The sequence below is a fragment of the Camelina sativa genome, chromosome 16 (genome assembly GCF_000633955.1).
Source record: "Camelina sativa cultivar DH55 chromosome 16, Cs, whole genome shotgun sequence".
NCBI classification, from domain to species: domain Eukaryota; kingdom Viridiplantae; phylum Streptophyta; class Magnoliopsida; order Brassicales; family Brassicaceae; genus Camelina; species Camelina sativa.
This window is the reverse complement of record NC_025700.1, coordinates 13,123,717-13,138,367: the sequence shown is the minus strand read 5'-3', so window position 1 is coordinate 13,138,367 and position 14,651 is coordinate 13,123,717. Positions and strand designations below refer to the sequence as shown.

The 14,651-nt window shown below is 29.5% G+C and overlaps 1 protein-coding gene, 1 long non-coding RNA gene and 1 pseudogene across 2 annotated transcripts; all 3 read left to right on the top strand.

Moving 5' to 3' along the window:
• LOC104750447 lies at positions 3,547 to 5,095 on the top strand (annotated as a pseudogene).
• On the top strand, positions 9,380 to 10,286 carry LOC109129630 (E3 ubiquitin-protein ligase SINA-like 1). Its single transcript, XM_019238127.1, has 2 exons — positions 9,380 to 9,603; positions 9,931 to 10,286. The coding sequence occupies exons 1-2, from the start codon at positions 9,436 to 9,438 to the stop codon at positions 10,195 to 10,197; spliced, it is 435 nt and encodes a 144-aa protein (XP_019093672.1). The 5' UTR covers positions 9,380 to 9,435; the 3' UTR covers positions 10,198 to 10,286.
• On the top strand, positions 14,090 to 14,648 carry LOC109129633. The gene is made up of 3 exons (XR_002035918.1): positions 14,090 to 14,305; positions 14,433 to 14,484; positions 14,601 to 14,648. It is a non-coding gene; the product is annotated as an uncharacterized LOC109129633 (long non-coding RNA).

Sequence of the window (14,651 nt, the reverse complement as noted above, 5' to 3'; positions counted from 1 at the left end):
CTTTTATGTTTGCCATTAACCTAAGAAGGTTGAAGATTGTTACTATGCAGGAAGAGAAAGAGGGTGATTTGATTGTAGTTCAGGCTTTTAAAGGATCGGATTTGGATGGCGTGTATGTGGCTGTAAACCAAATTGCACCTATGGCTCCGGAAATACACAACCTCTCACGTAGTCTGGCTAAACTAAACGAGTTAATTAAGCACACTAAGACTTGGATTGATGGTGAAGAAAATTCAGAAAGTGAGAGAACAGAAACATCCTAAAGATGATGGATTCATGTTCATTCCGTCTTATATGATTAAAGATGACCATTGGAAATTACGGATTTGCATCGGCAGTGAAAGACTGAAAGAAAATATATTCAAGTATGAGAAGATGCGAAGATTCCTCTCATCTTTTTACTCAGTTTTAGAGGTTAAAAAAATAACTATTTAAACGAATTGGGATCATGCTACGTTCTTGTCATCCCTTAGCGCGCTGTTTATTTATTTGTTCATAAATATATCTACCAAACTAAGATGAATAATTTGCATGGAAAGAGATGATGGCATGTGTGTATACGCGTGTTTGAAGTGTCTTGTAGTGATTTTGCATAGTTTTAAAACATTATATTGGTCATTCTACATAATGTTTATTATTTGATTTGTATAGTCTTAAAACATTATATTGGTAATTCTACGCGTATACACACATGCAAAACAAAAATTTTAAGAAATTTAATCATTTTATAATTATTGTCTAAAACATCAAAAAAACATATCAAATACAAACTTGATCTAAGAAGGCATATTTTGTAACAAAAAGTTTTTTGGTTAACTAAATTTTACATTTATTAGCTCTTCAATTTCTTGAATATAACTTTAGAATTTTTTTTTTTATAATAAGTTCACATGATTTTCTTTTTGACAACTTCTAAATATTAGAATATGAATACCAACATTCATGAATTTATTCAACTATCTTTCTCTTTGTCTTTGTATTTTTCTAAACTAACATTCTACAAATTTATTCAACTATCTTCCATTTGATAGTGAACAAAACTTCATTCTTCTTCATACATAAAAAGTTAATTCTTTAGGGACAAATTTTCAAGAATTTCTCTACAATATTAACCAATATCTCGATTACTGCTGCAACTCTTTAAACTATTGACAAAATTGTAACGCGTTAACCATATGTACGTACATTCATGGTTTACGCCAAGAGTAAGAAGTGGCTCTTTGATTCACTCATGATACTCTTTTGCCTTTTGGTGATGCATCTGTTTTCTTGAGACATCTTCTAAACCTCTCTAAATTTACTTAGTTAAATATTGAAACAGTTTGTCATATAAAAAAAAGAATAAAAAACATGAATTAAGGAGGACAAACATGTGACACTCTCTCCACTAAGGTGTCACTCAAATGGACAAAGTTGGCCATTTTTCATAATACACATTTTCAATAAAAATGTCTTACAATATCCATTGGCCCAAAAGCTAAGGTAGTCACAAGACGCCGAAAATAGAACCTAACCTGAATTCAAAGTACAACCAATCTTGGAGTGTGTGCTAAGTTATAACAGCTTATACACAATGCAGTTAAAAGAAGCTCATATGAGATGAGTACAAATAAATTGGGAAACCAACATCGACTACCCAGTTTACCCCAGTTGCTGCGAGCCAGTGTAGACACCAATCTTTCAGCTTTTGGGTCCTTTTTTTATTCTGGTTAGGTTAGTGATTTTCAAATTCCAACATATCAGTCAAGTTAAGGTTACATTATATGATCTAAGGAAATAATCTAAGAAAATAAATATACATATGATTTCATGTTCATGACAATTAATATAAATTATTTTCAAAAAATAGTTTTATAGCTCTATTTTTTTTCTTCAAAAAATAGAGGAAACAATATGGAAAAAAAGTAGGGGAATTTCCAAGTAATATATGAATGTGAAAAGAGACATAGAAGTCTCAAAAAAAAGATAAAAGTTTTTTTTTTGTCAAACCAAAATTAGAAAGAAAATTAACTTAAGTTTGTCAAATTTATTTAAGCAAAATGTTGTCATTATTAAAGAAATAATTTAGTAAGGATATAAGAAAAATCTTTATAATTTATTAACTAAGGGATTATAGTACAGGAAATATATATTTTTTTTAAACTATAAAATCAACAAGTATTGATAAACCTTTTTCTTATTTTCCAGAAAAATATAGTTATTTTATAATTAGTTTCAGTTCTTTTAATCATTTAACAATCATTTTGTTTAATTTTTTCAATTAAAATCCAAATTATTATTAGTATTTGTTATTTTTTTGTCCAACAAAAAAATCCAAATTATTAAAAAAAAAAACTAGGTACCAATCCTGCAGTTATACGCAAGCTGAGTTTTTTTGATAAAAAATTGTAATAATTTATTTTGTTATTATGTTATTTATTAATTTTTAAAATCTAAGCTGTTAAACGGAATTGATATAGATTTTTAGATTTGTGATATAAAAAAATTTAACCGGGTAGAAAATGTTGATAAAATTTGTAGTTGTAGATTTTATTAAATTAAATTATTAAAATCTTAGCTGTTAAATTTTTAATAATACTTTTTTTCAAGTACAAATTAGTTTAGATTCGAATAGATTTTATTTACTTTTGTATATTTTATTTAATATGATTTGTTTACAATTTTATTGTTTATTAATAATTAATAAAAATTAATTAAACTTTTCTAATGATAAATGAATGTAAGGGGGAGGTATTGGTTTAGGATTTAGAAAGAATTTTAATGACTTTAAAAGTTAGGTAAAATATGTTGTTATTCAATCAAGACTTTTAAAAACTTTTTAAAAATTTGGTGTTATTGGTTGTGGATTTGTAAAAAGTTATCTAAAATCTTGATAAATCTAGTGTTATTGGATTAAGAGTTTTATAAAGTCATTAAAAGTTTTATGTTATTCAAGTAAAACAAAAGAATTTTGGATTGTTAATGAATTCAAATTTTATGTTATTGGTTTAGGATTTTACATCATTTCCTTCATAACAAAAGTCATGAAAACTCTTCCATCAAATAGAAAGATTTTACAAGATTAGAAAAAACAAATCATCAAGATTTTAAAAAACTTTCTAAACAATCTCTTTGAATCCTTCAGTTTTAACTTTCAATTTTCTATGATTCTAACAATTAGCAAGAACATAAAGTCATTAAAATTCTTTCTAAATCCTAAACCAATACCTCATCCTTAGGATTTAGAAAGAATTTTAATAACTTTATAAAACTCTTAATCTAATAACACTAGATTTATCAAGATTTTAGATAACTTTTTACAAATTCACAACCAATAACACCAAATTTTTAAAGAATTTTTAAAAATCTTGATTGAATAACAACATATTTTACCTAAATTTTAAAATCATTAAAATTTTTTCTAAATCCTAAAACCAATACGTACCCCTAAACCAATACCTCATCCTAATTTTTTACCTTAAAATTAAGCTTAGTTTCATATAGTAGGATATATATATCTCTGGTATATGACTAATGATGATGAGTAAACGGGTAAATGATAAAGAGTTATTATTAGTAGAAACAAAAATGTTCACAACCACAGATTCTGAATCTTTGATCCTAAAACCTCTGAAAACATTCCGGCGGGAAGATAGAAAAAGGGGATCTAGGGTTTTTACTCCACAAAATAGCGAATCCAATAGCCATGGATGGAGAAGCTTCGAGCTCCCGCCGCTGCTGAAGAAGAAGCCGAGAATGGTGGAGGAGGAGATGAGGTGACACGAACTGGGACAATGTTCGAGCTAGATCTCCTCGATTGTCCCATTTGTTGTCACGCACTCACGATTCCTATCTTTCAGGTCTTTGTTTCTTACTTCATCCCACTGTTCCTTCCTTCTTCTGGGTTTAGGGTCTATGAATGAGGATTTTGGTGATAAATGTTGCATATGTGTGAGATTATAAGCCTTAATAGATGTTTATCTCATTACAGTCACTAAATTGTGGGTTACTAGTGTATATAGATGAATGTTCCTTCCCAGTTTTAGATTTGTATTTTGGTGTTATAGTTTCATTGACTTGTGAGTTTTGAAAAACTGTATTGTGATTTAGGGTTTATGGATGATAATTTTGGTGATAAATGTTGCGTATGTGTGAGATTAGAGGCCTTAATTGATGTTTATCTCATTACAGTCACTGTTCCTTCCCAGATAACATATGAATTTACCAGTTTGATTTGTATTTTGGTGTTATAGTTTCATTGAATTGTGAGTTTTGGTTTCGCTTTCTCAGTGTGACAATGGACATATAGCTTGTTCGTCTTGTTGTACTAAACTGAGGAACAAATGCCCTGCTTGCACTTTACCTATTGGTAACTTTAGATCTAGGATAATGGAGAGAGTTGTTGAAGCTGTCATTGTGCCATGCCCAAACGCCAGACTTGGTTGTACTCAGAAGTTCTCTTATGGGAAAGAATTAGTCCATGAGAAGAAATGTAGGTTTGCTCTGTGCTACTGTCCTGAACCAGGCTGTGACTACAGCGGCGTGTACAAGGATCTCTATAGTCATTACTATGCTAACCACGACGACGAAGACTCATGGAATAAATTCGTGTGTGGCCGTTCCTCTGGCGCATGGCTGCTCATAAGTGATAAGATTCTTGTTCTTCAGGAATCTGCAGATGGTCCCTTGGTTGTGGTTCAGTGTTTTAAGGAGCCGCAAGGATTTTACGTGACTGTGAATTGTATAGCACCTTCTGCTCCAGGAGTTGGGGAGTTCTCCTATCATCTCTCCTACAAGTCTGGAGGTAAAACTATGACGTTTGAACTGGAGGAGATGGAAAGGATTCAGAAAGTGAGCTATCGAACTCCTGAGAAGGACTTTATGTTGGTCCCTTACTATTTCCAGGAGCAGGGGATTCGTTTGAAAATGAATATTTGCATCCGCCGGCTAGAAAACAATGAAGAAGAAGAAGAAGATGCTGATGAAGAAGAGTAATAATCAATCATATCATATCCATTGTATGTCGTTTTGTTCATAACTTCATTTACCCTTCTGATGTATTGCTGCAGCTACTTTAGTTTGTCATCTATGCACTCTTAACGAATTAGTTTCATGACTCGTTGTTTTACTTAATGCTGATTTTTCTCCAACAATCTGTTATACTACTTACGTGTCTGTTTGTTCTTTGATTCTAGTTTTTAGAATTGGAATCTTTGACTTGACTACGTATATTGGGATGGATTACTCAATCATATTCTTACTCTACCGTATCTGAATGTTGTCATCATTTTTGTTTGAGTTATGTTCTATGTGGTGGGGTTGTTATGGACCTATGGTTTTTTAGTTGTGCTGTTCTCTTTTCCATTTCTGGATATTTCTTTCATTTAGCTCAGATGTCAATGTATGATCAATAGCTTCTTGCACTACTTTCTCTTCTGTTTCTTCATCCCTTTTCATATGCATAATGCACTAAGAACAGATTAGTTTCCGAGAACTATACAGGGCTTTATCTCATTCCGCAAGAATCATTACCCAGCTTTTAAAAACTAACTCGGTTTTGTAGTTTCAGTGTATGGTTAGATGTTATAATAGTCTGCATAATGTGTTTTGCTGATGATCCATGATTTTGAGGATCACTGCATTTTAATAATTGAGATTCGGTTTCAATTACACACATTGCTCTAAAGTTAGGAGCCACAACTATTGTACTCTGCTAATGAGGTTATTAGTATGGTCCAGTCCAAGTATATCTTGTCTCTTTCGACTTGCATCTATTGTTCTCTAGCATTAAGATAAAAGGAAGTCTTCAATAAACTGGTCATATTGGCATAGCTCAAGTTCTTTTAGCTATTACTTGAGCAATCAAGAGTTGTCTACTAACATCAGCATGATTAATTTGGTATGGCACATTTTCTGTTCGTAGTAAGCCTTGCTCGTTTTATGAATCTTCCTCAATTTCATTGGCAGTCAAATAGTATTACTTCCTTTTTTTCTTTTGACTAAACGCAAAAATACATCACTGATCAAATTTATGGTACCCATGGACCATGGACACTGTAAACACAGAGAAAACTATAGTAACAAAATACTTTGAATTTAACTTTGTTTTTCTATTGCACAAAAAAAAAAAAAAAATCGAATTAAGCTTTCAACTAATATATTTTAAATTTCTAAATTTAACAAATATAATTAGAAATATTTGCACTCTAACATATTTTTTTCAAAAGTATTTGCATTCTAACACACTTTCTACTATTTGGACACTTTGTTTATGTCTATTAACTATCTTATCCTTTCATTATTACTCTATTTACAACAATGCCATCAAACTGTAAATCTTCCTCTAGTTACCCAATTCACATGTTTCTTTTTCATTCTCTTCTCTCTCTTTCATTGTTTAAATAAATATATAACTTTTGTTAGTTGTAAAGTGTAGACACAAAAATATATAATTTTTGTTAGAGAAAAGCAGAAAATTTGTCTAGATGAAATTATTATGTCATACAAATCATGAACATGTGGACATATTTAGATGGATAATTCTAGTTAACACTTGGTTGAGTTTTTTCAATAAAATCTTTCTCTTAAGCTCAAAGGATTGAGGCGCCAAATTCCAAGTGTTTCTAGCACAAAAACCAGTAATATAATTTCCAAATATTTCTTTACCAGTTAAGAACAACATCAATAAATTTGGAAATTTATAAAGAATCTAATACAACAAGTCAAAATTTTGGCCTAATTTAAAGTTCAGGGTTTACAGGTTGGGGTAGGTCAGTTTCATGTCTTCTAGTAAAAAAATCTTCAGATTTGGCTACATTTGTTAAAACTGCTATGAAATTAAATTTATGATTACAGTTTATGATCTAAAGTTTAGAATTTAGGGTTTAGGGTTTAGTATAAAATATAATGAATAGTTTCATGCTTAGGTTTTTAGGGGATATGATGAGGTTAAAATTGTTTGATAGTTAAACAATGACTACATCACCAAAACAAAAGTAGTTTTTAGTGGACGTGTATAACTTATTGTCCATGTGGACTTGATTTTATGGACATAAAAAATTAAAATCGTTTGATAGTTAACCATGACTACTTTATCAAACCACAATTTTTTTTAATTAATTAGGTATTCATATGTTTTTTTTCCTGATCATCCAAAAATAAGTATCCATCTATGCATGTTAACCATCCACATAATAGTGAACAACATCAATGCATTTGAAAGTTAAAAAGAATGTAATGTAAGAAGTCAAAAATTTGGCATAATATAAGGTTTAGGATTTACTGGGGTAGGTCAATTTCATGTTTTCTAGTAAAAAATCTTCATATTTGGCTACATTTGTTAAAATTGCTATGAAATTAAATTTATGATTATGGTTTAAAGATCTTCAGATTAAAGTTTAGGATTTAGGCTTTAGGGTTTATAATTTAGGGTTTAGGATTTAAGATTTAGGGTTTAGGGTTTAGGGTTTGAGGTTTAGTATAATGAATAGCTTCATACTTAGATTTTTAGGGGATATGATGAGGTTAAAATTGTTTGATAATTAACAATGACTACTTCACCAAAACACAAGTAGTTTTTAGTGGACGTGTATAACTCATCCATGTGGACTTGATTTTATGGACATGAAAGATTAAAATTGAATGATAGTTAACCATGATTACTTTAGCAAACCACAAGTTGTTTGATTAATTAGGTATTCATATTGTTTTTTATCTGGTCATCCAAAATAAGTATCCATCTATACATGTTAACCATCCACATAATCGCGAACAATATCAATGAATTTGGAAATTTATAAAGAATGTAATGCAAGTAGTCAAAAATTTGGCCTAATTTAAGGTTCAGTGTTTACAGGTTGGGGTGGGTCAATTTCATGTTTTCTAATAAAAAATCTTCATATTTGGTTACATTTATTAAAATTGCTATGAAATTATATTTAAAATTATGATTATGATCTAATGTTAAGGTTTATAATTTAGGATTTAGGCTTTAGGGTTTAGGGTTTAGAGGTTTAGGGTTTAGAGCTTAGGGCTTAGAGGTTTCTGGTTTAGAGTTTAGGATATGATATGATGAACAGTTTCATACTTAGGTTTTTTGGGGATATGATGAGGTTAACATCGTTTGATAATTAACAATGACTACTTCACCAAAACATAAATTGTTTTTAGTGGACGTATATAACTCTTTGTCCATGTGGACTTGATTTTAGAATAAGTATAGTATCCACAAATAACTATCCACATAATAAGACATTTTTAGCATCCACATAACAATCAACAAATATTCAACTATAATTGGATAATATGTATTATAATTATTCATTATAATTATTCATTTTAAATATAGTAAAATGGATCTCAAAATGTAGAAAAAATAAAATTATAATGGATCATAAAAACAAAATCAAAAATATGTCATAATAATTAAATAAAGTGATTAAAAAGAGAGTAGGAGAAAAAAATGTGACAGAAAATCTTGTTCATTGAATTTTAACTAATAGTTTCAATCCAATGGTTCTTATTATTTGTAATACAAACAGTTTTTCTCGTTCTAGTTATACCTCAACTTACATGATAAGGGTTCAAATAGTTTAGAAATTATGTGAACAGTGGAAAAGTTGGCAAAAAAGTGTCTCATGAACAGAAAGTGTGTTAAATGAACATACTTTCATAAACAGTATGTTAGAGTGCAAATCTCCCATATAATTAACTAACGTATTTTTTATATTACTCCTTTAATTTTTAACAATCACATTATTTTAAAAAAAACTTTTCTATGTTAACTAAAAAAATGAAAAGAAAATGTTTTAAAAAAATCTTATAATTATATAATTTAATTCATTTCATTGTTTAACAATCAATTTATTAATTTGTTTCAATTAAAATCCAAAATTATTTTTTCCTTTTAAAAAACAACCTCGATATGAGTAAACAGTAAATGATAAAACTTATAAAAGAGTAAAAAACAACAAAATATCCTCCACCACAGATTCTGATCCAAAACTATGAAAGGCCATGAATGGAATATGGTTTTTAAATGATTTTTAGATTATAGTTTTTGGTTTTTAGTTTTTTGTTTTTGATTTTTAGGATTTTAGTTTTTGTAATAAAATTATTTTTTGGTTATTTTTAAAAATATTTACATAAGGAACCATAAAAAAAAAAAATCTTAAGTTTTCCCTATAATTTCTAATTATGTGAATTGTAGTTTTTGTTAATATTTGTAAAAAAAAACTAAAAGCTAGTTTTCTATTTTTTTTTTAGGAATCTATTTAGTGTTAAATCTTGAATGGAGAAAAAATTAGTTTTTAAAAAACAAAATCCAAAAACTATTGTAGAACCTACGTGCCATTCAAGGCCAAAAACGTTTCGGCGGGAAGAATAGAAAGGCGAACTAGGGTTTACATAGAGTAACGAAGCAAATCCGATCGAATTCCACAGTTAATTCCAATAGCTATGGCCGGAGAAACATCGAGCAGCCGCCAAAAGAGGCAACGACATGTAGAAGAAGAATGCGAGAATGGTGGAGGTGATGCGGCGGTGGCAAGATCTGGGACACTGGTGGACGTAGATCTTCTCCGTTGTCCCGTTTGCTCTGACTCACTCACAATTCCTATCTTTCGGGTATCTTTTTTTCTTACTTCCACCTTCTCCTTCTTCAACGATTTTAAACCCTAGCTCCTGCTCTGTTAGGATAACTCTGATTTAGTTAGAAATTTATTCCTTAAATGTTAACTTGTTTTTCCCATTAGATTGAAATAGCAAACTTAGATGATGATAGTGAAATTATCTGTTTAGATTTGTATAACCTTACTATATATATCTGTTTAGATTTGTATAACCTTACTATATATATCTGTCTAGATATGTATAACCTTACTATATATATCTGTCTAGATTTGTATAAGCTTACTGTATATATTTAACCAACTGTGTGGTTTTGAATCTCAGTGTGACAATGGCCACATAGCATGTTCTTCGTGTTGTACTAAAATGAAAAACGTATGCCCTGATTGTGGGGATTCCATTGGTGACTTCCGATGCCTGATAATGGAAAAAATCTTGGAAGCCTTCATTGTTGGTAGAGGGTTCCTGTTCGACCTACATCTTCTCGATTGTCCTGTTTGCTCTAACGCACTCACTGCTCCTATCTTTCAGGTATTGTCTTCCTATTTCCACGACTGTTCTCCTTATATTCGCATGTTGATTGAAAAGTGATTGTGGTTTATGTTTATTGATGATTTTGAGTTATTTTGTATAATAATAACTAACTGTGTGGTTTTTAATCTCAGTGTGATAGCGGACACATATTCGTATGGTTTATCGTGTAATCTATGTACTCTAAAACACATATTCGTATGGTTTATCGTGTTACTAAATGATGTTTGTTTCTCCATCCATCAATTATAATTTTGTATGTGTGTTGTTTGAGCCTTGTCTATATATAGTTTGATCTGTGGTTACTTCATATACTATATGTCTTTTTTTTTTCAAGCAAATGTCTCCTCTGCTCCTCTCTTCTGCAGTCTACAACTAGATTGAGTCCCGACGGCTTTAGCTTCAAGCACAGCTGTGAATGCTAATCCAGGCTATGGTTCATGTCCACCATGTACCCTGTTGCATTGAAGTTAGCTCATATGTTTCATTGATGATACATGTGTTGGTATTTGTTTTGTTCAATTCGATTTGGTCAACTTTAACAACATTTTCTCAGCTGTGTTGTTGTATTTTCAATTTCTAGAAATTTCAATTAGCTCTGATGTCAAAGCAAAGCCAATTAAGAAGAAGCTCCCCCGGTCTTGGAGGACACTATAAATTCCAATCCGTGATGCATAATGTTTTTGGCTGATGATTCATTGGCTTTTTGAAGAATAAATTTACTCATTGCTTATAAAGTCAGGGGCCAAACTATATGTACTCTGCTAGTGAGGTTATTATTCCTGATCTGAAATATCTTTTCAGTGTGGACTAGATTAAACTGGTCATATTGGCATAGCCAAAGTTGTTCCCAGCAATTGAAGTGATGATGTTAAAATGGCATGAAAACATTTGGTGATGGTGATAGACGTAAACTGCCAGAACATCAACATGAAAAGAAGTAAGTGAAGCTTCAGACACAACTTTGTCCAGTCTTGTCATTTTGTATCATTAACCGCAAAAGCTGCAGATGCACATGACATAAGAGGTTTTGTCTTTGAACCTTTGATCTTATGCACCCGTTTTGTAGCGTTGCAGTTTTGGAATATTCAATATGTACACGATTGTAACAACCTGAAAATATCGTACTTCAAATAAATAAGTAAAACACCTACACGACTTTCATAGTAGATAGAACAGAGAGGAGAATTCACTGTGTTTTTGTAAAAACAGAGCACTGGCTCTGTAGTTCTTGTCTGACTAAACCTTTAGTGCGGAGAGGTTTTGATTGTTTTTGTGCATCTTAGGAGAATCCACAAAAGATAGAGCAAGTAAGAACGAATCAAGAATGGTGTTGATAAGTGCCTAAGTTGAAAATGAGCTTACTTCGCGGTTTTCCAGGAGTGTTTTAAGGCTGTTAACGCATCCTTGGCCAGAGAGGAGGAGTGCTGCGACAGCCTTGTGTTCAATGTTGGAAACTTTTTTTTTCTCTTTTCTATTTGAGGGAATTAGTTTGAGTTTTGTGCCATTTTAATTTACACGTTCTCATGAAAAGAAATCTATTTTGTAAACAACATGGGATTAGTGATCATCATCCTAGACCGCAACATCTTCTACAAAACCTTAAATAAACACCAAAAATCTTCTAGACCGACGTGAAGAAGGTCCTCCACCCTCTTTTAAGTTTGTGACCTCATAGTTAAAACCTAAGAAATACTAATGAAATAGAAATATTAAATTAATTATTAACTGTATACCTTCTGGGAAAAAATATTATTTTTACTCTTGTTAAGTTAAGAGAATTTGGCAAAATAACCAAAAAAAAAAATATATTTAACTAACTAACAATACTAACCATCAATCTATCATATACCATGTATTATCTATAATAATGACATTTGTGTCCCCTATGGCATAAGAATAATTGACTTCCCTCTCTTCTTTTCTTACACATGTACGGTCACCTAGTACTCCATGTGTGTGTATGTTCTTGTTTTTATTTTTTATTTTAATTATTTCCCTTCCTTATCATATATATTTACAAAAACTAAATTAAATTTACAAATTCTATTATAAAAACATAGATATTCCACACATACCATGGTTCACATTATAAAAAGTAGATTCAACTAAAATTTTGAAAATAAATAAACAATTTTTAGTTTAAATATTAAAAGAATGCAATAGTAATTTAGATCATATCATTCAATATATAAATTGTACTATACTACACGTAATTTATAAATACTATTCTAGAAATAATTTGATTATGTTACAAGATTTTTTTGTTCTTCTGCATAGAATACAAACAATTATTTTCAATAATTTTATCAGAAAATAATTTATGTCGATTTTACTTATTATATTTTTTTAGCGTTTAACTTAGTTGTTTAGGTTGATAATAATTTATCCTTAGGGTATAAAGTTTTTTTATTGGATATGTGTTTGACTCGATTGTTTGGGTTCTCTATGTTGTATCCCTTAGAGTATAGTTTTTTTTAAGGAAAATATTGAACTCAGTATATATGTTATGTTTCATATGTCGTACTTTTCTTAGTAAACGACTTGTTTCATACATTTCATTTCATTTTATACTATTTCATTTATATATTCTATTTAGGTTTCACATGTATATTTCTTAGGAAACAACTTGTCTTGTATTTTTCATGTTGTTTATACTATTCCATTTTATGTGTTTGTAGTTACAAACATTTTTATTTTGTTATTATTTTTGATTAATTTATGTTTCCAAAAGAAAATAGTATAGTATACCATTCTATTTATATATATTCTATATAGTATAATTTATATCTAACTACAAACACTATTTGCTAATATAACTTTTTTTATCTGATTTTAAAAATTCAAATTACGTCTTATGCAGAAAAATATTCATTTTGTTAAGATAGATTTGAAATGTTGAATCATTTTTAAAATAGTAGAAATGATCCAAAAGAATATGATGGGATAACAATTTATTTTATTAAAAAAAACACTAAAATGGTAATTTCCCATACCCTCTATGTTAGTTTCTTAATTTTTTCAAATAGACTGCTATATTCTTAATTATGTTAGTGATTTTGGTTATACAACAAACTAGGTTTTAACCCGCGGTATACCGCGGGATAGTTTTGATATTATTTAATATATATTAACTAAATTATGGTAAAGTTATTTGTATGTAGATTAAATAAATTTTTAAATAAGTTTTTTTAAGTTGTAAGTACCAAATTTGTTTAAAATGTTTATTTCGGAAATGTGTAGTAATATTTTTTTTTAATAATATCAAGTTATAGTTGTTTTTTAAGTAGTTTTAAAATAAAGTGTAAAGATGAAGTAAAAGTGGCTTTCTAATATATATGACACATTAGTAGTGTGAATGGTAAAATTTTATATTTTGAATATTTTTAAATATAGTAATAAATATTGGCTTATTTATTTATTTAGTAATGAAGTTATTGTGTGTACACGGTGTTTTGACGTGCTTTAGACGGTGTTACAACCCTGAAGTAGATCTTTGGTTGTTTTTATTTTCAGGAACCTTAAACTGAAATCCATTTGTTAATGATTATATTCCTTTTTCTTTGAAAATAAATTATATGGCAAATAGAAAAGTTTTTGGTTTTATATTTTTAATATGATTGTAACTAAATATAATACGTCTGGGTTTTTTTAATAATATTTTTTTTATTTTTTTTATTTATATCTATAATCTGAAATAAATTAAAATTTCATTTACTTTGTATTATTATGAGCATAAAGATAATGTATTGTGTATTATTATTATAGATGAAACATAAACTATGAATTAATGGGCCATAATTTTATAAGTGTTGATGAGGAGAATAGATGGGTTTTTATTGTGATTCCGAAATTGGCCCATTAACACTCTTATCCTCTGATTTTGTTATCGGGAGAAAGAAAACAAAAAATCAAGAATAGTCGAAACGATTTACCGATAGAGTTTTCTTGATAAAAAAAAAAATTGAATCAACATCATTGATCGGATTAATCTGATAATCTCTGAGGCAATGATCTTTTCAGTTCGGAATCCCAGTAAAAACTTCATCAGCATATTTATCCGAAAATCAATCTTTTTTTAATTCTCCGATTACACAAAATTGATCGGAATAATCCGATATTCTGTCTTGTTGTAATTCTCAGATTTCGACATCAATGGATAAGTAAGGTAATAGATTGATCTTTTAATACAATATTCTCCTTCTTTGTCATAGATTCGATGTAGATTCCTCAATTACTAAATCTATTGTAAGGATGGATTCCTCATTAACTTATTCTATTATTTTTCATCATAGATTAGGTGTGGATTCCAAACGTATTCGATCGAATATGGGTCTTCTTTACCAGGTTTGAATCTTTTTCCAATTTGTAATTTTTGGTTTCTTGTTGTTTAATCGAATTAATATACTGATTTATCTTGAATTTTCTGTTTTCCTTTTTTGTTGATTTGTTCTTAAAAACAGGAAAACAAATAAAAGAAGCCTAAATGAAAGATAAGGATCCAGAACCCCTTT

Excerpts from the sequence above, each read along its gene's own strand:
- LOC109129630 (XM_019238127.1), top strand. The coding sequence starts at position 9,436 with ATGGCCGGAGAAACATCGAGCAGCCGCCAAAAGAGGCAACGACATGTA. Across the intron at positions 9,604-9,930 it reads TCACAATTCCTATCTTTCGG|TGTGACAATGGCCACATAGC; the intron begins GTATCTTTTTTT and ends TTTGAATCTCAG.